The sequence below is a fragment of the Chlamydomonas reinhardtii genome, chromosome 2 (genome assembly GCF_000002595.2).
Source record: "Chlamydomonas reinhardtii strain CC-503 cw92 mt+ chromosome 2, whole genome shotgun sequence".
Lineage (NCBI taxonomy): Eukaryota > Viridiplantae > Chlorophyta > Chlorophyceae > Chlamydomonadales > Chlamydomonadaceae > Chlamydomonas > Chlamydomonas reinhardtii.
The window spans coordinates 3,324,768-3,351,655 of record NC_057005.1 but is presented as its reverse complement, the minus strand read 5'-3'; the positions used below and the strand labels follow the sequence as shown (position 1 = coordinate 3,351,655).

At 62.4% G+C, this 26,888-nt stretch overlaps 6 protein-coding genes across 6 annotated transcripts in view; 2 read left to right on the top strand and 4 right to left on the bottom strand.

The window, feature by feature from the left end:
- Positions 1-8: 8 nt before the first annotated feature.
- Positions 9-6,281, bottom strand: CHLRE_02g095095v5 (uncharacterized protein). Its single transcript, XM_043059561.1, has 7 exons — positions 5,831-6,281; positions 5,397-5,476; positions 5,113-5,143; positions 4,581-4,756; positions 2,524-4,364; positions 2,292-2,381; positions 9-2,086 (listed from the first exon to the last, which is right to left on the bottom strand). Exons 1-7 carry the CDS (start codon positions 5,848-5,850, stop codon positions 1,382-1,384), a joined length of 2,943 nt encoding a protein of 980 aa, XP_042927193.1. The 5' UTR covers positions 5,851-6,281; the 3' UTR covers positions 9-1,381.
- An 840-nt stretch (positions 6,282-7,121) lies between these two features.
- CHLRE_02g095094v5 (uncharacterized protein) lies at positions 7,122-9,577 on the top strand. Its single transcript, XM_043059560.1, has one exon. It carries the CDS (start codon positions 7,271-7,273, stop codon positions 7,436-7,438), a length of 168 nt encoding a protein of 55 aa, XP_042927192.1. The 5' UTR covers positions 7,122-7,270; the 3' UTR covers positions 7,439-9,577.
- A 47-nt stretch (positions 9,578-9,624) lies between these two features.
- CHLRE_02g095093v5 (uncharacterized protein) lies at positions 9,625-11,221 on the bottom strand. Its single transcript, XM_001701177.2, has 3 exons — positions 10,844-11,221; positions 10,476-10,491; positions 9,625-10,258 (listed from the first exon to the last, which is right to left on the bottom strand). Exons 1-3 carry the CDS (start codon positions 10,949-10,951, stop codon positions 10,131-10,133), a joined length of 252 nt encoding a protein of 83 aa, XP_001701229.1. The 5' UTR covers positions 10,952-11,221; the 3' UTR covers positions 9,625-10,130.
- Positions 11,222-11,341: 120 nt separating this feature from the next.
- CHLRE_02g095092v5 (uncharacterized protein) lies at positions 11,342-15,509 on the top strand. The gene is made up of 5 exons (XM_001701140.2): positions 11,342-11,888; positions 11,969-12,229; positions 12,679-12,834; positions 13,153-13,304; positions 13,571-15,509. Exons 1-5 carry the CDS (start codon positions 11,463-11,465, stop codon positions 13,722-13,724), a joined length of 1,149 nt encoding a protein of 382 aa, XP_001701192.1. The 5' UTR covers positions 11,342-11,462; the 3' UTR covers positions 13,725-15,509.
- Positions 15,510-15,559: 50 nt separating this feature from the next.
- Positions 15,560-22,061, bottom strand: CHLRE_02g095091v5 (uncharacterized protein). Its single transcript, XM_043059559.1, has 7 exons — positions 19,584-22,061; positions 19,216-19,272; positions 18,919-18,968; positions 18,604-18,742; positions 17,787-18,163; positions 17,359-17,460; positions 15,560-17,041 (listed from the first exon to the last, which is right to left on the bottom strand). The coding sequence occupies exons 1-7, from the start codon at positions 21,555-21,557 to the stop codon at positions 16,996-16,998; spliced, it is 2,745 nt and encodes a 914-aa protein (XP_042927191.1). The 5' UTR covers positions 21,558-22,061; the 3' UTR covers positions 15,560-16,995.
- A 48-nt stretch (positions 22,062-22,109) lies between these two features.
- The window catches only part of CHLRE_02g095090v5 (uncharacterized protein), a 6,662-nt gene continuing 1,883 nt past the window's right edge, over positions 22,110-26,888 (bottom strand). Inside the window, exons 5-9 of the mRNA XM_043059558.1 lie at positions 26,644-26,775; positions 26,318-26,392; positions 25,733-25,956; positions 25,270-25,371; positions 22,110-24,927 (exon numbers count right to left, since the gene is read on the bottom strand). Of these exons, the coding sequence (XP_042927190.1) occupies positions 24,882-24,927; positions 25,270-25,371; positions 25,733-25,956; positions 26,318-26,392; positions 26,644-26,775 (579 nt within the window). The 3' untranslated portion in view covers positions 22,110-24,881. The remainder of the gene's footprint in view (positions 24,928-25,269; positions 25,372-25,732; positions 25,957-26,317; positions 26,393-26,643; positions 26,776-26,888) is intronic.

Below are 26,888 nucleotides of genomic sequence, written 5' to 3'. Positions count from 1 at the left end.
GTTTTGGTGCAATTTCTTTGTTACATATTAAAGACAGAAAGCCGAGTGCGCAGCTTTTGCAAGCACTCTTCGTACACGGTCCCACACATCCTTTCTTCACCCTGCGGTCTGTTCAGGTGTTCCAAACGGAAGTCAGCATGGTCAACACACGTCAAAAGGAGTGTGCAGGAGCTCGTGCGGTGCCAAGTGGCCAACAAACAATAAATTCCAATCTCACGACAAAACCGCCCGAATAAGCTCTGGCATTCCGAGGGGAACAGATGCGTGGTACGGTTGTATAGAAGCTTGTAAGAAGAGTAGGAAGCCCCCGCAGCAGCAAGAGAACGTAGCCTCCCCCAAAGAGAGCGACGCAATACTAAGCCTCGTCAGAGATATTGGTCGAAATAAGCCCAAGACCCCGTGCAGCTAGACCGCACCCTTGCCGCGCGTTAGCGCGGCTAACGCATCCCTGTGCCTCCTCCTCCTCACCCGTCTGTTGCAAGGATGCCGAGTCAGTCATACGCAGATGATCACAAGGTGGTCCAATGCATAGCACCCCCACACATACACACAAGACCAGACGCCACAACACAGCAATGCGGTCAGGAGCTATGTATAATCAGGCCGAATGAGAACCGCATCAGGGACGAGCCTGCGGGAACAGCCAGCAAGAGGCACGTTTGTGCCTCCCCCGGGACTCCCCGCACTGCGGCTACCCCCAACCCCATCGCCTTCCGTTAGGTGTGTCGTATATGCGATGAACCGAGGCGGTTGGCCCCACACAAAACCAGCCAACGCCAGTCCGCCCGGGCGGCCTCGGCTTCGGCGTGGGGCCTGGAGCGGAGCGCCGCCCAGGCGGGGCCCTGGGGCTGGCCTAGGGTCAGGCCACACATGCTTTCAGTGCGGCGCCGCGGTCGCTCCGGTTCCACACCTGCTGCCCAGCCGCACCCCGCGCGGGGGGGCCCGATGCTTACACACTGTCATACACGACACACTGGCACGCCACACCCACACCCACACCTTCACGCGTAAATACCCTCACACGTATGCACCTCGCGCCATGCAAAAAGGTCGTCTGTTGGTCAGACCCTGATTATTGCGGGACCCGGCCAGAATGTTGGTGATTCTTCATCGACACCACCACACACCGCGCCATGCGTCGCGGTTCTCACTCATCCACTCTTCTGGTCACGGTCACACGGTGTGTCACGTCCGCGTTGCGGCTCCAGGCATCAGAGCCAGGGGCTGCGCGCGCGCCCTTCCACTCGCAGCCCCCGCACCGCGCCAAGCCCGCTGCCCCACACAGCTAAACATTGCTGTGGCGGCGGCGCTGCAGGCGCTGATGCGCCGGGCACGCACACACAGCGAATGCGTGCGTGCGTTTGCTGAACTGGGGCCCCTTTTACTGGGGGTCGTTCACCGTGCGCACGGGGCAGCACTTGGGCTGGTCGCCCACGCGCTTGTTGAAGAGCGCGTAGCGGCAGCTGGGGCCGCCGCACAGGTCCGTGAGCGTGGCGCAGGGCGGCTTGAGCACCACACACACCACCGTGCCGGGCACGTCGATGTACTGCTTGGACAAGCGGTTCATCTTGAGCGCCGGGTAGGGGGCCAGCTGGTACTGCGCCGGCCGTTGCTCGCCGTCCTGGATCGAGTAGACCATGGAGCCCACGCATGCGGGAACCACGTCGAACTCAATCTTGGTCAGGTCTTGCAGGCAGCAGGGCGAGGCACGCAGGCAGGCCGTCAGGCCCAGGCTGAAGCAGTACTGGTTCATGCCCGAGGCCAGGCGCGTGACCGTGGTGGTGTTGAAGGTGAGCGTGCTACTGCCGGGGCGCTTGTCGCACTCGCACACCGGCCACTCGGCGGCGGGCGGCGGCGGCGGCGCGCGGCGGCGCGGCGGCGGCGAGCGCACGGGCGGGGGCGGCGGAGGCGGCGGCGGCGGGGGCGGCGGCGGGGGAGGCGGCGGCGGGCTGGTGCTGGGGGCGCAGGCGGGCGGCTGCCAGTAGCCGACGATGCAGCCGTCGGGGCTGCCGTCGGGCGTGAGGACTTCGTAGGCGAACGAGTAGCCGATCAGGTAGGGCACGTTAAAGCAGCCGCCCTGGAGCAGCTGTGAAGATGAAGGGCGGCACACAGGAGGGGGTGGGCACAGCCACGTCAGTGTTGGGGCAGGCAGCAGGCCAGAAGCACTGATTGCAGCCGGACAGGGCGATAGCAGCGAGTGGCGACGGCAAGCTTGCCATGCAGGTGAATGAGCGACAGCACGGCGCGATGCGACGCGGCTCTCGATGCGGCTCTCGATGCGGCTCTCTCACCGTGTTGTGCCACAACTCAAATGGCTCGTTGGTGTCCACCCACGGCTGCAGCTTGGCGCCCTCCGCGTCAGAGAAGAAGGTGCCGCAAACCTGCATGGGGCGGGGCAACGCGCAACACAAACGCCCGGCAAACGAGGTCGGTTACGGCATGTGTTTGGCCTGGGACGCAGCCCCTGCACAACTCTCCCCTCCCTTCCTCTTCATTGCACAGAGTGCGGGCGCTGTAGCTCACCTGAACGAAGTCGGGCTGGCAGTTGTTCAGGTCGGGCGCGAAGGGCGTCAGCAGCTGTGCGCCAAGGTCGCCAGCCTCCGTGTTGACAAGGTCAGCCATGAAGCTCTGAAGGTCAGTGCATTCGTTGTCGGAGAAGGTGTAGGTGCCGCCGGGCGGCGCCGCCAGTGTCAGGGTGAAGCAGATCTGGCAGGGAGGAGGTGGGGAGGGCGGCGGCGGGCGGGGCGGCGGCGGGTTTGGCGGCGGCGGGCGCGGCGGAGGGGGCGCGGGCGGCTTGGGGCTGGGAGGAGGAGGGGAGGGTGGCGGCGGCTTGGGGGGAGGAGGCGACGGTGGCGGGGGAGCGGGGGGAGGGGGAGAGGGTGGCGGCGGACGGGGAGGAGGGGGAGAGGGTGGCGGCGGGCGGGGTGGAGGGGGAGAAGGCGGGGGCGGGCGGGGAGGAGGAGGCGACGGCGGCTTAGGGCTGGGCGGCGGCGGCGGCGGCGGCGTAGGTGGCGGCGGGCGCGGTGGCCGCGGGCTGGGCGGCTTGGGGCTGGGCGGACGAGGGCTGGGCGGCTTGGGGCTCGGCGGAGGAGGGCTGGGGGGAGGGGGGCTGGGTGGCGGGGGCTTGGGGGGAGGAGGAGAGGGCGGGGGCGGGCTGGGAGGGGGCGGGCTCGGGGGCGGCGGCGGCGGAGGTTTCGGCGGCGGCGGGCTCGGCGGCGGCGGCTTGGGCGGCGGCGGACTGGGAGGCTTGGGGCTGGGAGGAGGAGGCGACGGTGGCGACGGGCTGAGCGGCGGCGGGCTGGGCGGCGGCGGCTTCGGCGGCGGCGGGCTCGGCGGGGGAGGAGGAGGAGGGTTCGGTGGCGGCGGGCGCGGTGGCGGCGGCTTCGGCGGCGGCGGGCTCGGCGGTGGCGGCGTGGGCGGCGGCGGGCTCGGCGGCTTGGGGCTGGGCGGGCGCGGGCTGGGCCGCTTCGGCGGCGGAGGCGGCGGCGGCGGAGGAGGAGGGGGCGGCGGCGGCGGCGGCGGCGGCGACAGCAGCGCGCAGGCCTGTTGCGACGAGCCGGTCAGGCAGCTCTCACCCTCTACGGCGTCTGTGAGGAAGGCCACCACTGTGTAGCCACTGAGCTCGGCGGGGCAGCTGCCGCCGGTGATCAAATTGACAACATCATCCAGCGCGCCGTCGAAATCGATCCAGTCCTGAAGCTTCTCGCCCTCGGCGGCCGAAAAGAAGGTCCCGCACACCGACACCTCGTCCGGGTAGCACAGGTTGATGTCGGGCTGGAAGGGCTTAGTCATCATGGCGCCGTACGTGTTCGCTGCCTCATTGGCGGCGTCGGCGATGGTGGCCTGGTAGTCATCGCACTGAGCGTCGGTGATCTCGTAGGTGCCGCCGGCGGGGATGGTCGCCAGCTTGAGACGCACGCACACCGTGCAGCCCGGCGGCGGCGGCGGCGCCGCCGTCTTTGGCGGCGGCGGAGGCGGCGGCGGCGGCGGCGGAGGGGGAGGAGGAGGCGGCGGCGGGCTGACGTCGCTGGGCGGCGGCGGCTGGCGTTGCGCCGGCGTCAGCGGCGGCGGGGAGTCGGTGGTGGGGAAGTTCTGGATGGGGCAGCAGTCGAAGGGGTCTGCGTTGAACATAGCCATGCGGCACTTGCCCGTGTTGGGCCAGCACCACTGGTCGATCTCCTTGCAGTAGTCTGCGATGCCTAAGCAGATGCCCTGCCCGGCGGCGTTCGTCTGACTCAGCCGCATGTTGGTGATCTTGAGATCCACGCGCGGAATGTCGGCGTTCAGGTACGACGGCCCCCAGATGATGGAGCGGTTGCCGCCCTGGTACTCAATGTACTGCAGCGAGCCGCGGCAGTCGTACGCTGTGTGGGTGTGGCGGTGACGGGCAAGGGTGGGGGGAATAGGTAGAGAAACAAAGTCAGGGTCAGGGAAGGTGGCATGCGACAGGCCAGGGCCAGCCGGTGAGCGTGCGGAAGCGGGCTCGCTGCACAACCTGGCGCCTGCCGCCTGCGGGATATAACACAACTCGGAAGTCCAGAAGCCCGCAGCCCAATGCCATTTAGCCGCACAGAACTCACTGAACGGGAACTCGATCTTGTACAGGTTCATGTAGCAGCAGGGGTTGTCCACCTGACAGCTGACCACATCGAACGTGAAGCAGTACCGCCGACCCCCCGGGTAGTCCTCAGTGCTGGTGAGCGACGCCCGGTAGGGCGAGCTCCGCCGGTCGCGCTCGCACTTGCAGTCTGGGAACCTGCGCGGTTGTAGGTGTTGCAGGCGGGCGGGAGGGAAGCGGTCAGCGTCGGGGGCGTGGGCGCGGTTACTGGGTGAGGGGACAAAGGCGAAGGGCTAGTAGCGGGTGCGCTGTGATTCGACACGCATGCTAGGTCAAGTGCTGTAGAGGTCCCCTACATTGAAACCGCTTGAGTCTGAGCGCTCAGCGCTCTCAGTAGCCCCCGAGTCGGTGACACGGCTGAGAGACTTTGTCACGCAGGTTTGTGCAAATACCTTGGCACGGGAAGCACGGCCCAAACCCCCAACCCAACCCCACACCCCGGCCCTTCAGGGCGCGCCCAAGCGTGCTGGGCCTTCACAGTGTCCGAGACTCACAGTGGGTTTCGGTTGACGCCCTTCGAGTTCCCTGCAAGGCATGGCACGCATTTCGAACGAAGTCAGTGCCTGACCCACAAGCCCCGGCTTGTCTGCAAGCCCAGAAACACATCGCAACTGCTTCCCACACTGCCAGGGATGGGCTGACTCAGTGGTGATGTGGCGGGAGGTTGGCGTTGGGTGGGCGTGTCGTGTCGCCCCGAGTGTCTAGATGTTGCCCCGGCGTTAGAACTTCCTCTGCGAGCGAAGGCAAGCCAAGCTGACGTGCTCTCAGAAACCCTTACCTTGTGCCGCCGCCTGCTGCACTACTAGTGCTACTGCGAGCGTCACTAAAAGCAGCAGGCGCGCCATGGGTCGTCCGCGCCTGCGCGGAAGGATCATCGACGCCGCAGGGAATATAGTTTGTCAAACGTTGCAACGCAAATAAAGCCATCTTATAGCCAAATGCTGCTGTGGAAGGCGTCGCCGCCAATTTTATGCGAGCTCGTTCTGGTAACTCTGCGATGGCGAACGCACCCAGCCCCGGCCGAAACAGCAAGGCCACCCAGTTGCGCCAAGGCGGCCTCGCCCCCACTCCCATAGGACCACGTAGTGTTTGTTTATTGCTGACGGCAAATAATGCCTCGCTTGAGGCCTCCTCCTCGGAAACGTCGGCCCTGCTGCGCACTCGATACAGAGCGAGAACCCATGCCAAGCGCTGTGGTTGCTGCCAGCTTACCTGCTGCTAAACGAACACATTGTCTGGGCTATGGACGCGCACGGTGAGCGTCCGGCCCACACTAACGCTTGAGGTTACTGTGCCCTGGATGTCCCCATGTGCTTGCAAAGCTGCCCAAGCGGTCGCGATGAAGATGCAAATGTCACTAGTGAGGCCGTGGTCGAAGCAGCCTTAAGCCAGGACTAAGACTCGGGCCGTGAGTGTGCAGCCCAGTAAGTCGACAAGCAATTCAGCGCTAGACGCTGACTATTGAGTGGCAATACTCCAGATGGAGAGCCTGTGTGTAATGCCCTCTTCGGCTCTTGCTAACAAGCTCTAGGCGTGGCGGGGTGCTGAGACAGAACAAAAATTGTACGGCAAACCGCGCGCCCGCCAGTCTCCGCGCACTACTGGGTCTCTGAGCGGGTCTGACTGTGAATGCGACGTTTGGGACTTAGCACTGCGTTTTAGATTACATTATGAGAGGATATACTGCTTGCCTTTGGTCGCAAGGTGCTTTGACCGTGTGCATGCGGCCCGCACAGGCACCCAGCGGGTGTCCTTCGCTAGCTCTAGCGCTGGGGGTAGGCATAAATAGCGACAGCATTGCTTGTGCAGGCGGATGATGCGGGAAGGCTTAAGCTGGTGGCCTCCCCACGCCATCTCCCGCGCCATGTGCCCGTGTGTGATTGACACTCCGAGGCTCCGAACTCCTTCGCCTCCTCGCACGTGATTATTGAGGACCTTGAGTGTTCAGACGTCACGATTACAGAACCGGCGCTGATGAGCGTACCGGGAAATCTGAAATCACTGGATAGGGCGGACACGGCGGGCGTGGAGCGCCGGATTGGGCACTGGCACGGGGGCGAGCGCCAGGAAACGGGTTCAAGAAGAGTGGGGTGGTGCCAACGTAGGGCGGCGCAGGGCGCGGGGGAGAGGCAAAGCAGCCAAAGCATGGCGGGGGCATGACCAGGCCAATGGCAGCCTCCCTACAAAGCTGCTGGGGGGGAGGCGTGGGGGCACGACCAGGCACGACTCGGCGGTGATACGCAGTACAGGCCATGAAGCAGCACGGTGTGGGGCGTGCAGGGAACCCCTGCTGATAAGCGGTGAACATTCGACATTTCGACTTGACCTGAAGCAACAGGAGAGCTCAGCACATCCTGCGTTAAGGGAGCTGTCGTGAGTGTCGTCACGCGGTCGCAAACACTCAGGACAGCCCAGGAAGGGCAGTCCACCTAGGGTCTAGCATGCCCCACTGTTCCCCACTGTTCCCCCAGAAACTGCCCCCATTTCCCCATGTTATCTGGCTAGGATATCGATACTTGGCGACTGCTGGCCTTCCTATAGCCACATACTTGGCTGCGCATAGCATTCTACGCCAAGTCTAGGCCAGATGTGGAGTGCGCTGTGCAACGGCGGCGTTAGGCGCGCCCGCAAACTGGGAACCCGTCACCGAAGATGCCCGTTGTCGGGCCCCAATCCCGTCTTGCCATGGCCCTTGGGGGCGCGCCTGGGGTTGGCGAATTGTGCAGCGACGGCGCCAGGCGTGGCTGCGCCTCGGCGAGCTCGCCATCCTGCTCTCAGCTACCTCGCCGCGAGACTGCGTGCTGGTTGGCCCAGGACTAGGGCTCGTGACCGAAGTGCAGTTGCCCATCCCTTGAGGCGTGAGACAGGCCTGCGGCGCAGAGTAGGATCGCGTTGCCTTACATGCTGTTGGCTCCCGGAAGCGGCCCTCACACCTCCAGACTAGGTAAGGAGTAGCGTGGGGCTCAATCTAACTAGTTGTGAGTGCGTTACAAGCCGACGTGTCGGGCGTCGTTTGCGGATGTAAGACTGCTCTGGCCGACACCCACACAGGTACGACCCATGGCACTGCCACAAACCAGCACACGACATAGCGACACGCTCACAGCACGCGCAGCCGTCATTGCATCGATGACCTGCTCAAGAAGTGACCGTGCCCGCAATGGGTTCCAACGCCGGTACGGTGAGATACGCACTTGGAACCCAAGCGGTTGGTAGGCGGCAGCCTTGTCGCGTGCCATGCAGACCTGCTAGGCCCAAACTGGGCAAGCTGACCAGGACAAAAACGCCAGGCATCTTGAGACCAAGGCCTGGTGTGTGCGCCGGATAAGGACCCATGTGGCCTCGTGACCTGCCCTTCCCCTTTCCACGGCACGTCACGAACCCACCGTTTCTCTGCACTCCAATGATAGCGTGTGCAGGGCTGCAGCACATGGTACCCGTTGGAAAGGCGTCAACCCCCGTCATGCTCCAAAGCGGCATAGATACTGGGGCCATAACGTCAGCTCGGCTGCCGGGCACGCTGAGCTGCGGACGTTGCTCCACATCACTGACTCGTGGAGGCGTCAGCAGGCGCAGCAGGTCCCTCTTGCGTAGGGCTGCACAAAACCTTCCTGCACAGACATCAGCGCCAATGGTATACAGCATGGCATGCGCCATGCGGGGCAGCTGGGGTCAAATGTTGGATGGAGGGCTGGTAAGGATGGAGCGGGTGTGTGGGCAGCGGTTGGGTTGAAAGTTGGGAAACAACGACGACGGCAATAAAGACAGGTAGGCAGGGGTGAGCTGGCTGACGCCGTGACGCTACTGGACGCGCGGCGGGCTAAGCGGGGGCTGTAGGCCGCAGACGGACTTGCAAGGGAGTCATGTGAGCGGATTATGAATGGAGGCAGGTACGCATGGCGGCCGGCCCATGGCAAGGTGCCCTGCACACGGCTCACGCCGGCTGTACGGCTGCTGTATGTACGGCAGGGTGCGTGGCGGAATCGTGGCGATCACGCAGGCGCGCGGGGAGGCTGCAAACACCCGTCGAAGCAGGTCCACGAAGCGGCCACGGCCGCGGCATGGTGGGGGTGCGATGGGACATGGCAAGGGGCAGGGTTGCGGTACACCAGTGGCTGATATAGCTGAGCCCCGAGCGACAAGTTAGGCCCGACCCATGCGCCAATCAAACATGGAAGTACGTTGCCCGCGCGCGAACCATGACCCGGCCCCATGACCAGTACGGCCACGGCATGGCAGGGGGCCAGGGGCGGCGCCGGCCGGGTGGTGGCATGGCTGGGTTAGGACGCGCAAGGTGAGCGTCCGGCCCACACTAACGCTTGAGGTTACTGTGCCCTGGGCGTCGCCATGTGCTTGCAAAGCTGTCCAAGCGGTCGCGATGCAGTCATGCAGATGCCAATGTCACTCGTGAGGCCGTGGTCGAAGCAGCCTTAAGCCAGGACTCATCTTCAATAACTCGGCGCGTGAGTGCCTTTGGGGAGAGCTGGGGTAGGGTGAAGACGCGCATGCAGTGGGTTGCAGAGGGTTGCAGACAATGCTGGTGAACGAACACAATGCTTGATTGCTTGGTCTGGCGACTACGACAAGGCTCTACAGCGTGTCGGCGTGTGGCTCATGTAGAGTCCAGCCCGCACGGCGGTTTCCGTGTGTGTGTTGAACTGCAATTTGCGGGGCTGGCAAATGCGGCTGCTGAGGTGGGCGTGCGTGACGGATGCTTGTCCAGCACTGGCTCTGACCTATTCTCATAGGATAAGCTGGCCTCTTCAACGTCCACGGCTCACGCTTGCCCCTGGCCCCAGTTGGACTGCATGGCAGGTGCGGTGCGGTTCGCTCTGGTGATCAAACCCGCACCCGCCTGTCGTGGAGAGGAGTAGCGTGTGTACGGCGGGCTGGGCGACTTGGCGGTGCTCGGGGTACAGAGTGCTCTTGCCTTCACCAATGCGCTTTATTAGTTCATCTGCGTTCCAAGTGTAGGCAGCCGGAGCGCGCCAAGGGAGGGTCGTGGCAGCATTGCGCACCGCCGCGCGCAGAGCTCCTTACAGAGCCGTTGACAGTGACACAAGTTGACAGTATACCAAAATACCTCGGTCCACTTGGGTGGGAACTGGGACATTATACGCCCACCTACCCAGTTCCCACCACTACTTGTGACTGCCATTCCTCGGCGCATGTGAACCGTAACGGACTACGTTCAACAACGAGCCCGTGCCCTTGCTGCCCATGATAGAAGTCACCCCTGCAACCTTCCCTAAGCTAACCGAGCGTGCGCCTGATGAAGGCCAATCGTAATCTGGCCTACGACACCTACATTCCTCAACTTCTCACAGCCTGCAAGTGCCTTCACGTGTAGTCCGATGCCTGCTTCCGCGTTGGCTGTCGACAAAACCTGACGGCCGCTGCACCACGAACTCTGATAGGCTTATCCTGTCACCCTACACCTCCTTCTGGGCCTTGCGGCGTTCAACCACACCCAAGCCCTCACGCCGTCACTAATACGTCGCTGGCAACCCGGTCAGTCCTTCATGCGGGCTCCGTCCAGCTCCCGCTTCAGACGGCCTGTGAAGTCATCTGCCACGTTCTCGTCCTCCCAGTCCGCCTCCCACATCGGCACAGACTCGTCGTCCTTGGTGGCTTGCCACTCTGCACAGGGGATGGAGGCGGTGGAAGGTGCGTTGGTAAATAAGCTTTAGGCATGGCTTGCGTGTGCTGAAAGTGCGGTTTGGTGCAGTTTGGTGCAGGGAAAAACGGAGGGGGTTGCTGGCGCCTGGACCCATTGCAGAGGTCCATTATAGCAGCACAGCCCGCACCATTAATGCGCATGCTGCTTGAAGTTGCTGAGCTGCAGAGGCACACTCACCAGAGGTGCCGAACTCCTGAGCGGGTCGCAGCGCCATCGATGTGGTATAGGTACAGTTGGGGGAACAAGACCAGAGGGCGGTGGGTTTGGGTACGTTAAGTGAGATTCCAAACAACAAAAAAAGCGGTGTGGTCACCTAGAGAGAGTCCTTGAGCAACCAATGGCGGCAACGTACGGTTTAAGGGGGCTGCAGGTTTCCTGCGGGCAGGCAGGAGCCGCAACCTGCCCCGCTGCACCGGCACAAACGCACACGTCTGCCCCCCCCCTTCCCCTCCGTACCCCTTACCCCCTACTGACGAATGCCGCTATAGACTGAAGTGAAGCACAATTGCCCAGTCATCTTATGTGCTGTACTAGCCGGCACGCACCTCGAACAGGTCATCCGCCTCAAGCAGGTCTGCCACCGGCTCTTGGGGCTTAGCCTCCTCCTTGGCCACTGGTTCCTTCGCAGCCTCAGGCTTCTTGGACTCCGTCATTGCTAAGCCCAGACCTCCTCTACCTTAATGCAGCGAATCCTTAGGCCCTGGCCTGGGGCTTTACGCTAGGCGCGATCTAAATTCAAGCACGTAACTAAGGGTTTTCTACTTGAGTGCTTTGATAATTGCCACAAGTAGTGGATAGTTAACAGATTGCACAGCACACAGCCTTTGCCTGTACTCCGTCTGCCGGGTAAGTCGACTGTATCGCAGCACACTGTCACGACAAAGCCGATTGCTCTGGTGTAAATGTGTGATATCGCAAAGAGGAATTTGGCTGGCTTGTGGGCCTCCAGCGTGGCCTCAACGGAATTCGGGATGGGCGCGACCCCATCGCGGTGCCAAAAGCAATTCGGGCCAAGAGCATCTCCACCTTCGCTGCTCAATTGAGTTGGCCAGCGCGCTAATTGGTGACGTAGCGTATACATCCATATCATCACCGACCCCATCCAGCGCACCACTTATCCATACCACCACAATCAAGTCGCATGCTTGCGCGCTCCGAGTTGCCATGAACTTCAGGACCGCGCACTCTGCTCAGACCTGCCCCGCTCGGGGCAGGCGCATGGCCGTTGCTCGCGCGACGCTGCTGCGGCCTCAATCCAATGTTTCTTCCTCAGCGCCGTCCTCTTCCGCCCCGGGCCTGCCCCAAACGCTTAAGGGGCGCGATGTGGAGGACTATGCGATGTGGAGGTGCATTGAGGCACATGAGGGACAGCGTATGGCAGTGCCACGAGGCTTCAAGTGGAGCGGCGGAGTGCTTGACCAAGCGTACGAGAAATGCGGGCAGGTCACCAGCGAGTATGCCAAGACTTTCTACCTGGGCACGCAGCTAATGACGCCAGCTCAGGCGAAGGCCGTTTGGGCGGTCTACGTTTGGTGCCGGCGAACTGACGAGCTGGTGGACGGCCCGAACGCTTCCAAAATCACTCCGAAGGTGGGTCAACAATCACCGCGTCTCCTCCGCTTCTTTACAGCAAGTGACATTACGCCTGCAACCCACTGTTTGTGATATAGGCACTAGACCGCTGGGAGGAGCGGCTAGAGGCGCTCTTCGACGGAAAGCCCTACGACGAGCTCGATGCCGCGCTCACCGACACCGCGGCCAAGTTCCCCCTGCACATCCAGCCGTTCCGGGACATGATTGAGGGGATGCGCATGGACCTCGTAAAGTCTCGCTACGAGACGTTCGACGAGCTGTATGAGTACTGCTACCGCGTCGCCGGGACGGTCGCGCTCATGTGCATGCCCATTATGGGTATCGAGCCCACTTACAAGGTGCGCCGCTGGTAGATTGCCTGCTGGCTTGTGCATGTTGAGGTTCAAGGAGGTGTCCGGGCCTATGCACGGACAGCGGTTGTTCGCCAGTGGGCAGGAGTGTCACAGGGGGTTGCGCATGTGTCGGAATGTGTGGTAACTGCCGAGTCGCGCACGCGCGTTTCGTTGCCTGCGGTGCGCTACACAATCTTATGTCCTTAATACGAAGACCTCACTGTTCACGGGCAGACAAAAACGCTTCCGACCACACGGTTTGGTGGTACGCGGTCAAACAACCTCACGGCTCCGACACGACTGCTGCTGCACAGCCAGCATTACGTGTTCCATGGCATCTCGGCGGCCTCCATGTAGCACGTGGACACTAGTGATATGAACCCTAGCTTGAGGTGGCGCACGCACCGCATCTCGCCTGTGTTGACGCGGGAATCGCCACCTGTTGCGCTGTGCAGGGCCAGCTGGAGCCCGTGTACCGTGCTGCGCTGGCGCTGGGGACAGCCAACCAGCTGACCAACATCCTGCGCGATGTGGGCGAGGACGCCTACCAGCGCAATCGCATCTACGTGCCGCTGGATGAGCTGGACAAGTACGGCATTTCGGAAAAGGAGGTGAGGCAGGGTGGTCGCTTCTTGGCTGTGGGAGCGGGCACCGGTCAATGAGGGGGCGAGTGTGAGCGTGTGGGTTATCGTTCGTCCAATCGTTGGAAGGTGGGCGGGAATGTTTCGTGCTGCCTAGGACACATGCGTTGTGTCTTTCGTGCGGGGGGTGAGGTCTGTGGTCCAACTGCTGCCACGTCGGCGAACTGGCCAGCTGGCAAGCCAGCTGGCACGTGCCCTGCCACCCAACCCTCTGCATGCTCGCCTTCCCGTGTCCGCCATTCCGTTATGTCACTCATCCAACCCGCCGCTGGCGCTTTCCTTACGCAGCTTCTTACGGGCCTGCACGCGCCCACGACTGGCGCCATGGACGACCGGTGGCGCAACTTCATGCACTTCCAGATCACTCGCGCCCGGCAATACTTCACGGACGCCGAGGGCGGCGTGGACCTGCTAGCACCGCAGGCTCGCTGGCCCGTCTGGTGAGTTTGGGAGGCTTGGTTGCGCATGCGGTCGGGGATTAGCTCTTGGGTGAACGTGAGACCGCGTGCTGGGTAGCGGCATGCGCCCAAAGGGCCAAGGGACGCTAGTGGGTGTACTGCATCCTAACGTGCTCACCGCGGCGTCGATGCGGGCCCAAGACGGCGCGGCTCTCCAGGCTCAGCCGCGCCACCATGACCTGCAACACCGCATAGCTGACCCCTGATCCCCCCCCCCCCCGTCACACTTGGCACCCTCTTCCCCCCAGGTCGGCGCTGATCCTGTACCGCCAGATCCTGGACGCCATTGAGGCGAACGACTACGACAACTTCTCCAAGCGCGCCTACGTGCCCAAGTGGCGCAAGATGGTGTCGCTGCCCGTGGCCTACACCCGCGCGCTCATGCCCGCACGCCGCCGGTAAATGGCGCTGGTCGTGGAGACCGCAGCAGCGGAAGCAGCGTGGCGGTGGAGGGAGCGCGTCCTGCTGGCTTGGTGGCGGTGAAATTGCCGCAGCCTTGGAACAACTGCAGCGGCCTTGGCGCCAGCTGCAGCAGCCAGGTCGTTTTGGTGGCCTTCTGACACCACCGGCGGAGGCTGCATCATGTCATCTATCCACCACGCCTGCATCAGTGCTGCGGCGCTCCTGGAAGGCGGGCGCCGCTTAGGTGGTTATCATTTGGGGCGGCTGCCAGCGCCTCTGCGTGACCGCCGCTTGTACTTAAAGAGATAAGAGCCTTCGTCTTGGCAGCGCGAAGTTTATTGAGAGCCGTGTTTTTAAGAGCGTGAGTGGAGCGAATGTGTTGCGCGAGCAGTTGAGCGTCGGAGCGCTTGCGGCACGTGAAGGGTTGTGGGGCAGGCGGGGCCGGTCGCCCTGGCCCTGTGTGCTCGGCTAGGCCATCCGGGTGGGTTGAACTCGTGTGACACCGCAGTGCCATAGCTGCCGTACGTCGGGGGCTACAGCCATGTCGACGACAACACCCGCCCGCCCCGTCGAGCGTTGCCTCACGCCCGCTGCGGGCTGGTGTTTACGGACCATGTCGGGACGTGCACGTGCAGACCACGCAGGTGCGGAGCGCTGCCAGGAGTTCCCACACTGCGTAGCTAACCCCTTTTGTGCGTCACTGATAATGTATTCGTGTTTTAATGTGCATGTGAAGGGTTCATATTAAGCGTGGCGCTGCTGGGGAGGACAGCATTGCGTTGCACTCGTAAAGTATGCTAAGCATCCCCTGCTGTTGAGTGCGGCAGATCCGATGCATAGGCGGCTGGATCTTTCCCGCGGCTTGAAGCGGGTGGTGTGCTCAATGGTTCATTCAGGCAGGTGGAAGATGGGAGATGGGTTGGTAGGGGGGACCCGTGGACTGCTGCCCTCCACGACCCGCTGCGCGGCCCAATCGCCCGTGCATACGAGCAGTGGAGAGCTGAGTGGGAGCCAGGGAGCTCCCGCGGCGTTGCTTGCGGAGGCTGCGCCCAGCGGCCCTTCTGGAGCACAAGCGCGTGTGGCCGCGGTAGCATTCCGGAGCCAGTGGCCGAAGGAGCGATTGCTAGGGCGCAGCCATGGATTCATTCCCTAATGCGGACAGCAGGGAGGCGCTTGTGTGTGTGGCGGGACGGGTGTTTCTTAAGGCCTGTCGCGTCGCTCTGGCAATGCGTCGCCGAGGCGGCGAATGGGTCTTGCACGCTGAAGGCAGTGGCCAAACGGTGTGCACCGTGGGGTGGGCGAAGACCCGGCAGTCTGGGTGTTGGCCTGTCCCGTTGAGTTGCGGGGCAGTAGTTGCTCCCCCATCGAGCTAGAGGCCAGTTGAATAAACGATTTTGGCGGAGGCGCTCTCGGATGCTCGTGTGTGCGTGTGTGGAGTGCGCAGTACAGCATAGATGACTCAGGAGGACAAGACTGGCTGGACGACGTGGAAAGGAAGTAGCAATGGGTGGGTGCTGGCTGCCAGCAATGTTTCCCCGAGTACCAGATGGGGTCAGGTAGCGGGCGCGGGGCAGCGTCCGCGCGCCCAGTTTCCTCCTAGTTTGCAGCGGCAGGCGTGTATTGGATTGCTCGTTTCATTGCTTGTTTCCACGAGTGCACATACCGAAGCGGCGGGACAGGCGGGTGGCGATAGTAGATGGAGATGGATGCTAGCACGCCAAGTCCGAACGAGGCTGGCTGATTCTTTCATAGGCCAGGCGCCAGCGTGTATTGCTGCCTGCGTGACGTTGCACTCGAGCCCCGTTCCCTGCTGCTCCCGGACTCGGGTGATGTGGTACAGGTTGGGAAGGGTGCGTTCCCATGGTTACACGGGGGACACGCTGACGCAGCTCACGAACACGCAGCAGTAGGGACTTCCTGCTCAAGATCTCAGGGGCGTCAGCGTGCCACCCAAGGTGCCACCTGCAACTTTGACAGCCTACGTATCCTTTGGGCTTGGCTGTAGTCCCCGATGGTCATGACGTGCGGCCCAATACGCCCGACACTTTATCCCCACATCTCTCAACCAATCTTTGCAACCCCCTTCGTTTCGGGGTTGCGCATCTCTGCCCCATTCGGGTGCCGGAAAAGGACGTTCCGCCGCCCCCCTGCTTGCATGGCACCGGCACTCACGCAGCGCCGTGTTCCCGGAGCAGTGGCCTGGGAAAATGGGATGCGCAGTTAGCTATTCTTGCTACGTCTGCCGCTAACCATCATGCTAGCGATTGGGTTCCCGTCAGGTCTCGTCCGGTGCACCGCGTTCCGGCCCTTTCCGGCACGGCGTTCCGGCCTGGGTTCCGGATAAACATGATGTGGCCACGTACATGCTTTGATAGCGCTGAGCCCTGCTCGGCACTTCTTAAACAGCCACACACTTCTTCGGCAACCACACAGCACCTCGCCTCAGCTATCAAATCTTCCTGGCCAGAGGAAACTGAGAAGCCTGTGTGTCCAGGCGTCCCAGTTCCTATTGCCCTGCACCACGAATTGACGCAGCCAGCTGCAAGGCGCTGCGCATCAAGACACACGTAGTAGGCCGTATGTCAGTAGGTGTATGCATCCAAAATGCATTCGTTCAAGCATAACTGCATGCACGCGCTGACAGCACACGTCCTGACGGGAAGCGCCAGTAGTCAAACCAAGATTCCGAACACCTCATACCACACGGGTCCCGAAAGACCCGTGCATGCCAGTAGCGCGCAATGAATGACCCCCGGAGAAACAATTTCACCAACACCTGCTTACGAGCGCTTGAGTAAAAATGTTATACTACCAGTGTAGTACCAGTACACTCGTAGGCTTTACGCATTTCACATGCCAGTCCCCGACATGAGCCGCAGCGAGTCGTGCCGGCCAAAACGAAGATGCATCAACTCAAAAGACCGTAGCTCATTCATTGTTGTCATGATGGACAGGGTTCTCAGTCACAAGTAACGGTTTTCAGTCGCAAGGGTGCTGCACTGCTGCCCTTCGCCTTGCAGCGGCTGCATCACCGGCCACCGCTCCGGCCGGGCCACGCCAGCTGCACTGCCACAGCTGCACTGCTCCAGCTGCACTGCGCCAGCCGCATTGCTCCAGCTGCATTGCCACAGCTGCATTGCTCCAGCTGCACTGCTCCAGCTGCATTGCCACAGCTGCATTGCCACAGCTGCATTGCCACAGCTGCATTGCCACAGCTGCATTGCTACAGCTGCATTGCTACAGCTGCACCACGCCTCAATACGCCGCGCCACTACAGCCGCCGCACTGTAAACAGGTGAGCCGGCGCGCGTCCACCCCTGCAAGCGCGGTAGTGCGCAGCAAACCACACACGCGCATGTCCTTTAGTGCATGTAAAGAGTCCCAGCACTCCAGAATCCCACACCCACACGAGCCGTGCTGTCACGCACGCAAGCCCTCAGCACGTGCCTGCTCGGACCACGCCCGCCTCCTCACACCCACATGCTTTTGGACACGCCTACAAGGCACCGCGGTTCTCATTAAGGCTCGCCCCGCACCCTCCATGCAGGCTGTGCTGCGGCCCTACCCGCCGGCCGCCGCCCGTGCATTACCCCGGCTTTGCACGGACGGCTACCCTCTCATGCTGCCCGCTCACCAGAAGGTTGGGTGCAGCTCCAAGTGGGTCTCCTCCACGTCCTCCACCTGCCAGCCGGTGCCGGGGTGCGCCACACTCCGCAACTCCGCCTCCGAAACGCGTCTGCAGTAGGGCAGTGGGTTCGTGCGCGGCGGGCAGGGTGTGCGTGTGCGTGCGTCACGTGCTTGAGCGCATGCCGCGGTCACATGTGCGCATTGCGAGCAGGCACCGTACGGTGCTGCAACCTACAGTAGAGGCATCCCCTTCCGTTACACCAGTTCACAGCACGGTGTGCAATACGGTACGAGTGGCCCAGGGTTGGCCGGTGGCGCAGCACGCACCGCCCCATCTACAACCCACCCAGCTCGCACGTGTGCACGGCCTGCAGGTCTGCAGGTGCACACAACCCATCCCCGCCGCTGCCGCTGCCGCCGCCGCCGCCTGCTCACCTGGGCCCGCCGGGCCGCGTCTCCGCCTCACTCATGCAACCTATGAACAGGAGGCCGCCGGGGCGCAGCAGCCGCCGCAGGCAGGACAAGTACGCCTTCTGGTCCCCGTCAGTGAAGCTGTGGAAGGTGCACGAATCCAGAACCACGTCGTACAGCGGCGGTGCGGATGCCGTACCGGACGCAGTATCGGGAGCACCGGCGTCGCCGGTGTCGCCGTGTGTGGTGGTTGTGGTGGTTGCGGTGGTGGTTGTGGTGGCGGTTAGGGTGTCTGGCAGGCTGTCAGGCTGCCGCAGGTCAGCCAGCGCCAGCTCCAGGCGGGAGGCGGGCAGGCCGCGCAGGCCGGCCTTGGTGTGCGCGAAGTCCAGGCAGCGCGGCACCTGTGTGTGTGTGTGTGCGTGTGTGTGTGTGTGTGTGTGTGTGTGTGTGTGTGTGTGTGTGTGTGTGTTGACATGCATGCCACAGCAAAACAGCAGGCGTATGTAACAGGCGGCGCAAGTAAAGCGGCGTGTATCTGCAGTTGCATGAGGAAGCGGTACTGGCGAAGCTTGGAATAACGGCGCCCCAGGCCCCGCCAGTCGTCAGTCGTGGCCCGGCCACATGACGGGCATGTATGCAGGGGCTGTGGGCTGTGGGGTGTGGAAATTGTGGAAGCCGACGGGCGCTGCGCGCCTGACTCTTCAAACAGTGCGGAAGGCCTCGCAACTCCACCTGTCAGTGCTCGAGAGCGCACGTTGCTTTGCACCTGCCCCCGTGCCAAATGTGGATGAGCGGGATGACCGCTCAGTGGTGCCTGGATCACACCTGGTCCCAGACCTACCACGTCCACCGCCGTGACGTGCGCCTGCGGGCAGGCTTGTGCGATGAACAGCGCATTGTCGCCGATGCCGCAGCCCGCGTCCAGCACGCGCCCCGAGAAGCAGCCGCGCAACACTAGGTCGCGAACGAACTTCTGGGGCCTGCGGGAAGGTGAGCAACAGGCAGGCAGGTGTTCCGGTGCGGGCTTGAGGGCGGTGCAGATGTCGTTTGGTGAAGCGCTCGTGGTGTCATGTGCGCTTCAGAGGATTGCAGGGTCATGAGCGCAATGCACCTGGGCTTCAACGCTGGTCCCGGCACCTCCCTGGCAGGCACCCACCTGTGGATCTCCCACGGCGCCAGACCGGTGCCTGCGACTGCCGCAATCAGCTGTTGTGCAAGGAGACGAGGGTGGGACTTGCGGTTATTTGTTCCAGTGCTACAAACGCAAGTGCCTCTCCCCCAGGAAAGGCATAACGTAGGCCATGCCGCTTCAAGAGAGTGCGCCCATTCAGCAGCCCGCCGTGCTCGCATGGAGGCATCCACTGCTTTTACCAGCCCAGAATGTCACACGAGTGCGCTGCCGTACAGCATTCCATACTGCTGAGGTATCCCATACCACCCATGCGCCGCGCACCTTTTGGTTGGGCGCGCGCGGGTCCCCATCGCTTGCCAGCCGGCTGCTACCGAACACCTGACGGCGCGAGTGAAGGCGGTTTGTTGTGGAAATGACTTTATAATTTGTGTCCCATCAGGTTTCACTCTGGCGACGACACCGGGTCCTAGAGTATGGTGACCAGGATGCCTAACACCTCCCACCTCGCCCTCCCACCACCCCTCCCACCACCCCACTCCCCCGACGCCTCGGCCCACATCCCATAAGTATTATCGCTTGCAACTTACGCCTCTGCCTGCACTCCCCTCGTTTTCGTTGGTTTTGGTTTAGTTTGGGCTGGTATTTACAACCCCCCTCCTAGCCCCTCCCCCACCCCCGCGCCCCCCTACCTGATGGATGGCGTCAATGGAGTGCAGCTGCTGCTGCAGCAGTAGCTGGCTACTGCTGTTCGCGCGGTCCCCCAACAGCGATCCCGTTGACGTTCCCGAGGACGAGACACGGCCCAACGGCTGCTGCTGCTGCTGCTGCTGCTGCTGCGACTGCGACTGCTGCGACTGCTGCGACTGCTGCGACTGCGGCTGCTGCGGCTGCGGCTGCGGCTGCGACTGCTGCTGCGACTGCGGCTGCAACAACGAGGTGGGTACGGAGGGCGGCGCAGTGGCTGGTGCCGCCGCTGCAAGGCTGCGCCCAGCCGCCGCAGCGCCGGCCGCGAACGGGCTCGCCATCGGCACGGTCGCAGCACCCGTGGCACGTCTCACGACGCGGTAGCTGCGACGGAAGCTGTCCAGGGCTGACGCCCGGCCGCCGACGCAGCCGACACCGACAGCGCCGCCCGGTGCGCCGAGCAGCGGCGCAATCACTTCCTCGTCCTCTGAGGGTTGCCAGGGTTGGATGCCCTGGACGGCCATGGCCGCGCCGGAGGGGCCGTCGGAGCGGACGCCGTTTGCGAGCCGCCGCGGGCTGTAAGTGGAAGGCTGCGGTGCCGGCGCTGGCGACAATGGCGGCAGCGGCGGCGCCTGTTGGTGCTGCTGGTGCGGGTGCTGCTGGTGTTGCTGATGCGGGTTGTGCTGCTGGTCCTGATGATGGCATTGGTCCTGATGATGGTGTTGGTGTGGGTGTTGGGCGCTGAGTGACTGGGCGCTGAGGTGAGCAAGGACCGGCGGCACCGGGGCGTGCAGCCGGCTGTGAAGGCCGGCGTGCTGGTGGTGCTGGTGTTCGTGTTGAGGGTGGTGCTGGTGGTGTTGCTGACAGGAATGATGTGGGTGGGCAGCAGGCAGAATAGGCGGGGTGCTGGCTGCCGCTGTCACTGTCTCGCCGGCTGCCGCCGCTGACGCTGTCGCGCCGGCAACTGGCAGCGCAGAGTCGCCTTCGCCTCCGCCTCCATCAACACCAACACCAACACTCGCGCCTTGCTCGCCGCTGAAGCTGCTTGTCGCACCTACGGGTCCGGTCACCGCAGCGTAGCTCCCTGCTGAAGCGGCACGGCTGCCGGTGCCGTCCGCACCTGTCGCCGTACCCTGCGCCGCGGCCTCGGCCTCAGCCGCAGGCCCACCAACCGCGCCCGGTGACGCGGCGGGTCCTGTGGCAGCTGCGGCGCCGCTGTGGTTCGGCAGGGCGTGCGGCTGGTATGGCGGGCGGTGGGGCTGTTGAACGGGTGGGCGGGCGGAGGTGCTGGGTGAGGTGGGCGATGCCGCAGAGCAGGCCGAGGCGGTGGAGGTGGAGGCGGCGGTGGGCGCCGACGTGGATGTGTTCCTCGAGTAGGTACCCGAGGTGCCGGCAGCGGGTGCGGCGGGGACAGCAGGCTCAGCGGCGGAAGCCTCCGACACGTGGGTCGCGGAAGACGGGGCCGCCGCGACGCCCTGGCGTGAGCGCTCCGACGATTGCTGCGGTGCAGTGGTGGTGGCTGCGGCTGCTGCTGCACACGTCAGCAGATGCTGTGGAGGGCGCTGTTCAGAAGTGGCAGCGCCCGCGACGGCTGCCTGGCCTTGCCCATCACCGCCCGGCCCTACAACGCCGCCAAGACTGCCGGTGGCGCCGGTGCCGCTGCCGCTGATTCGGTAGGGCGAGACGACGGCGCTGAAAGCCGCGAGCTCGCCCTCGAGTGGAAGAACGGGGGCAGCGCTGCAGGCAGCTTCGCCGTGTGGAGAGGCGGCGGAGCCGTCTGGCGCGTAAAGGCTTGCCGCGGGCGATAGCGACAGCGATGCCGAGGGCGCGGCAGAGAGCTGGTCGTGCCCCGGGTCAGCGGTGGTCAGGATTTGTTGTTGCTGTGACTGCGTAATGTGAGATTGTGGGTGTGTTGCGGCCTGCCCGGTGTGGGCTGCCCGGCCAGCGATCGTGGTGAGCGCAGTGCGTGCCGCAAACATGTGGGATGATTTGACTGGTAAAACAACCAGCGATGTGCCCGCCGAAGCGGAAGGCACCCAAAGGACGGACTGCAATCAAACAGCTCGTCCACACTGTTTCGTGCGCCAAGGTAACGGGCGCTGCAGCTATTCAGCTAGTAGCATGAAAATGCCGAGGGCTGAATGCACGGCTGCCAGTCCGAGGTAATGGGACTGGTAATGAGGATTCAAATTGTCGCGCAACACGTCTTGATGTAGAGGATATCGTAGCCCAGGCAACCAGTCTAACCACTGGCCCAGTAATGCAATCGTGAGCGCTGGATTCCTGACCGCGGAGGGGCTCACGAATCACTGACGTGTGGGCTGAGTGACTAGCTATTTATGCTACTGTGACGGCGTGTAGGCATTTACATTACAGTATACGGATGCCTCTTGCCGCGCGGCACTTCATTCAGTCTTCTCTTAGTGCAACACGCTGCCAGTTGGCAAGAGTTGGGGGATCTCTGCTTTGAATACAAGTAGTTTAATAGCTTCGTAAGGACGTGTGGCGCACGCCCAACTCAGTTGGTGAGCAATATCGAAGATACCGTACTGCGCCCCGACGATGTGGCAATACAAGTTCAACCTTCCGTCCCCAACAGTCCCAAATATGCCTTGACGCTGTACCGTGAATCATCGAAGTTGGCGTGAAACAGGAGCAGGCAGCCGACCGGGTGCGCCTTAGCTAGCCTCAGGGGTGATGGGACAGGGTCTTCAAGGGGCAGGTCGGCAGAGTCCCTTAGTGTGCCCTGAAAGCATGTGATGGCTCGGCGTCTTCGGGTGCTGGGACTGTCCCCTCTGTAACATCCGCATTCTTAGTGTGCAGCGTATTCCCAGACCCCAACATTCAGTTTGCAACATCAAGGCAAGATTGCGTGGCTGACAAAATGCCGGAGTTACTGTACCGAAACATCGCTGACTTGCTGGAACCTGGACTGTGCCGCACACATTCCCGGCGACTTAACCTTGAATCCTGGACGGCTTACTTCAAGCGGTTCCCAATGTATGTCGGCAGTCGGCCTCGTGATGGAACATGGCAAGGGGCAGGAAAGCGTAGTCCCGATGTGTGTGGCTCCCACCCGTGCCCACATAAATGCGTAGCAAGAAGGGACAAGGCATTGGTGCGTCGTTCGCGCGCTGTCGGCAGTCGGCCTGTGTTCTGGTTGTTCATGGTGGTGGGATGGTACCAGGGCACAGTTATACCGCCCACGCCAGCCCACAGCTCCCACACTGTGTAACCCCGATGCCTGCACCGCACCACCAAGACACATGCGGGCGAGCACGAGTGCAGGACCCCTGCACCCGAGCCAGGCCACACACAAAACTAATGTAAATTTCTCCTGGTACTCATTGTTATAGCTCTGGGTCTACGTCTGACCCGGGCTTGGCATACGGCCGCCGCAGTCTAGCAGTCTTTCATCAGAAGGACTGGCGAGAGGCACCCACAAACGACGGCACTCGCATAACCCAGCCTGCGGAGAGCTCCTGGCACACGTTGCGCGAACCATGTCACATGCATGATCGCAACTGTCCGCAGCCGCACTTTCAAGCTTCATGTAATGTGGTGGGGCCCCATTCACAGCCCCACTCAGCAACTTAACGAAGTGCTTGCGAGTGAATGAAACTTATTCAAACACACATTCGCCCAAACCCACAGCATGCATTCGCCGGAACCAAGAGGAAGCAGCCTGAGAGCGGCCAGCCGATGCATAACCGCGGCTGCTTTCTTTATTGCAGCTGCCCTGCTCCTGCGGCCTTGCTTCAAACTCCAACTATCCACACTGCAAACGTTGTAACGTTGCATTGCACGTTGCAGTGGATGTGCAGACATAGCCAACATCAATGCACGCACGCCTTTCAGCCATCTATCCTCGCACATCGCTCGCACTCCAAGCACACAGGGCGCGCCCCTGGTCCAGAGTGCTCACTGACAACCTGGTTGCGCATTACCACATCGATCACAGCCTTGGTATCCACCGATACTTTCTTAGGATCAAGTACAAAGGGCTTAACTACACCACTGCGGCCAAGTCATATTGCGCCGTCCATGCCCCGCACCTATGCATTGCAATGCCGTGTCACACACTCACTCAGACGCGAATGGGCACTGCGTCTGAGCAGCGGTTCACATGCACTGGTCCAAGCAGATCGTGTCTTTGTAGAATTCATCCCTGCGGGGTAACTCCGAATAACGTTGTGGCTCGTACGTAAGTACGCCAAACGCGCACAATCAAACGTAAACCTCCACAGTCAGATCAATATGTCGAGAGAATCACCACAACTTCAAGGCCACATGCAAGCGCCTGTAGCAATGGATATCCGTGTTACGATGTAGTGACACGTTCAAGACTGGCGCTGCGCGGGGTTATCTGCTTCCGCATTCCATAGCGCCATGACTGCACTTGATGCTAACAAACACATGTAGCAGCAATAAAAGCATCATAGGAAGCACAGCCGGTAAGGAACCCGTGGGTGCAATGCAACTGGAAGCACCGCATCATGCGCACGTCAGGTGCAGGAGCATTTTAAGCACCGGAACGGTTTGGTCTACGTACAACGAAGATACCATACTTGACCACCAGAGCATCACAGGGCAAACCACTTGCCGCAACGAACACCACCTCCAGATGGCGGCCTGCAACTCCAGCTGGGGGCATGCAGTCTGTGGCTTTGCAGCTTGTGTCAACTGCCCCAGAACCCCTCAGCCCGCCCACATATACCAACACACCACCCCGGGACTCCCAAACCCAGCATGTTGCTACTAGCCTCCGCAACGGTAATAAGCTATGCGAACTTTAAGTAGTTCATATTTACACTCAGATCTTCCCTTAATCTCCACAATACTCGTCTAATGCATCAACAAGAACGAGAGGTCGCTAATACAAAGCAAGCCAGCGTCTGGCCCACACTTGAAGCCTCAGAAACGAGGGACCCGTGCGCACTGTAATTGCCAGGGTCACTTCATTGGAACCATACGCCAACTCCAGCCAACAGCCGCGAGTGAAGGACACAAGGCGGCTCGCTGGTCGGCAACAAGGAATCGCAACCGAGCCGTGGATACTCGATGCACACCACCTCATTCCGTGCCGAGCTAAGTGCAGATGTTGCGCCCCATGTCACGCCCACAATGCACCAAACCCCCTTCACCTCCAGCGCCGTGACTGGATCATGACTGAATCCGTCGCCGCGCGCATCCAGGGGGCAGCAGCCCCATAAGCTGCTGCTACTGCCGCCGCGGATGCTGCTACTGCCGCTGTTGCTGCCGCCGCAGAGGCTGCTACTGCTGCTGCCATGCATCTCGCACGCTCACAACTTGCGCACCGTGTACAGCCGCGACACAGTCTGTCCTCCCCTGTGAGCGCAGTAGCAAACAGCTTTAGGACAGCATAAGATGTATGTTTGGAGAAAACAGCCTTAGGACAGCATAATATGTATGGTTGGAGAAAACAGCCTCCTTCCGCGCGCAACCCCTCCACCAACCGTAACTCCATGAGCCCAGACCCCAAAGGGACTCGGCACCAGGCAGAGCCTCAGTAACTTGCATCCTCCCACCCAAGAATCTGAGGTGGTCGAGACCCGCCTCCCGTCTCACTCCCATCTCACTCGGTCGCACTCCCATCTCACGTCCCGTCACACACGCTCGGCGGTCCCTTTTCACAGGCTCAACGCTCATGCGGCGTCCCCGCTCGCTCACCAGAATGTGGGGTGCAGCTCGATGACGGAATCCTCAATCACCTCCACCTCCCAGCCCGACTGCCGGTTGAACATCGACAGCAGCTCCGCCACAGACACCCGCCTGTGTTCGTGTGTGCGAGGAAAGCACAAGGGGAAAGGCTCGACACTGCACATGCGAGTGCGCAAGCAGGCAGCGGGCCGCCTGTGACGTGCGCACTGGGTATGTGTGGAATTGCACGTGCGCAGCACCTCAGGCGGCGGGAGCGCAGAGCGTGCCAAACCCCATGCATAACCAGCATGGTCATGAGTGCAGCCCCTCCCCCAGCTGTCTCTCCCAGGCTCGCTACCCCCCCCCCCGCCACTCCCTGCAACATCTCAACCCCGCCCTCTGCTCACCACCACCATCACGCCCTGACTCCCAACACCAACACCAACACCAACATCAACACCAACACACCAACGCCAACACCAAACCTGCTCACCTGGGCCCGCCTGGCCGCGTCTCCGCCTCGCTCATGCAGTTCACAAACAGCTTGCCGCCGGGGCGCAGCAGCCGCCGCAGGCTGGCGGCGTAGAGCTCCCGGTCGGCGTCGCAGAAGCAGTGGAAGGTGGAGGAGTCCAGGACCACATCAAAGGTTCCGTCAGAGGCGGGGCTGGACACACACGCGGCCTGCCGCTCCGGCTCCGGCTCCGTCAGGCTGGCGGTCTGCGTGCAGGTGTGTGTGTTGAAAAATAGCAAACAGAAGAGAGAGAGAGAGAGTGTGTGTGTGTGTGTGTGTGTCAAGCGACGTGCGTGTCGATGGGATGCGCCATAGCAGAAAGTTGTTTGGAAGAGGTGTTGTCGGCGTGCATGATATGCTGGCAGGCGTGCGCTTGCTCCTGGCCTGTCCCTGTCCCTGTCCCCGTCCCCGTCCCCGTCCCCGTCCCCGTCCCCGTCCCCGTCCCCGTCCCCGTCCCCGTCCCCGTCCCCGTCCCCGTCCCGGCCCCCGTCCCGGCCCCCGCCCCCGCCCCCGCCCCCGCCCCCGCCCCTCTCCCTGTCCGTCTGTGATCCCAGTGTCCACGCGCACCTCGAGTGTGATCAGGCCGCTTGTCATGCGGCGCAGGCCCGCCTTGGCCGTTGCGAATGCCACGCAGCGCGGCGACTGCAGGTGATGGAAACGACAGTGGCAATGGCGATGTCATGGCATGTATACAGTATGCAGGGGCTGCGGGCTGAGGGGTGTGGAAGTTGTGGAGGCCGACGGGCGCTGCGCGCCTGGCTCTTCAAACAGTGCGAAAGGCCTCGCAACCCCACCTGTCAGTGCTCGGGAGCGCACGTTGCTTCGCACCTGCCCCGGGCCATATGCGGATGACCGCTCAGTCGTGCCTGGATCATACCCGGCCCCAGACCCACCACGTCCACCGCCGTGACGTGCGCCTGCGGGCAGGCCTTGGCGATGAACAACGCGTTGTCGCCGATGCCGCAGCCCGCGTCCAGAACTCGCCCCGAGAAGCAGCCGCGCAACACTAGGTCGCGAACGAACTTCTGGGGCCTGCGGGAAGGCGAGCGACAGGCAGGCAGGCAGGCAGACAGGCAGAGCTCAACGAGCTGATAGTCACTCCAGAGCTTACCAAAACATGTCTGAGCATACAGATGCC

Bases quoted from the DNA above. Each gene is read 5' to 3' on its own strand.
- CHLRE_02g095094v5 (XM_043059560.1), top strand. From the start codon at position 7,271: ATGCCCGTTGTCGGGCCCCAATCCCGTCTTGCCATGGCCCTTGGGGGC.
- CHLRE_02g095092v5 (XM_001701140.2), top strand. From the start codon at position 11,463: ATGAACTTCAGGACCGCGCACTCTGCTCAGACCTGCCCCGCTCGGGGC. The intron at 11,889-11,968 runs GTGGGTCAACAA...TTTGTGATATAG, and splicing joins CTTCCAAAATCACTCCGAAG to GCACTAGACCGCTGGGAGGA. The intron at 12,835-13,152 runs GTGAGGCAGGGT...TTCCTTACGCAG, and splicing joins ACGGCATTTCGGAAAAGGAG to CTTCTTACGGGCCTGCACGC.
- CHLRE_02g095095v5 (XM_043059561.1), bottom strand. From the start codon at position 5,850: ATGTGTTCGTTTAGCAGCAG. The intron at 4,757-5,112 runs GTGAGTCTCGGA...ACAACCGCGCAG, and splicing joins GGCGTCAACCGAAACCCACT to GTTCCCAGACTGCAAGTGCG. The intron at 4,365-4,580 runs GTGAGTTCTGTG...ACACCCACACAG, and splicing joins CAAGATCGAGTTCCCGTTCA to CGTACGACTGCCGCGGCTCG.
- CHLRE_02g095091v5 (XM_043059559.1), bottom strand. From the start codon at position 21,557: ATGTTTGCGGCACGCACTGCGCTCACCACGATCGCTGGCCGGGCAGCC. The intron at 19,273-19,583 runs GTAGGGGGGCGC...TCGCGCCGTCAG, and splicing joins CCATTGACGCCATCCATCAG to GTGTTCGGTAGCAGCCGGCT. The intron at 18,164-18,603 runs GTAGGTCTGGGA...ACACACACACAG, and splicing joins ACGTCACGGCGGTGGACGTG to GTGCCGCGCTGCCTGGACTT.
- CHLRE_02g095093v5 (XM_001701177.2), bottom strand. From the start codon at position 10,951: ATGACGGAGTCCAAGAAGCCTGAGGCTGCGAAGGAACCAGTGGCCAAG.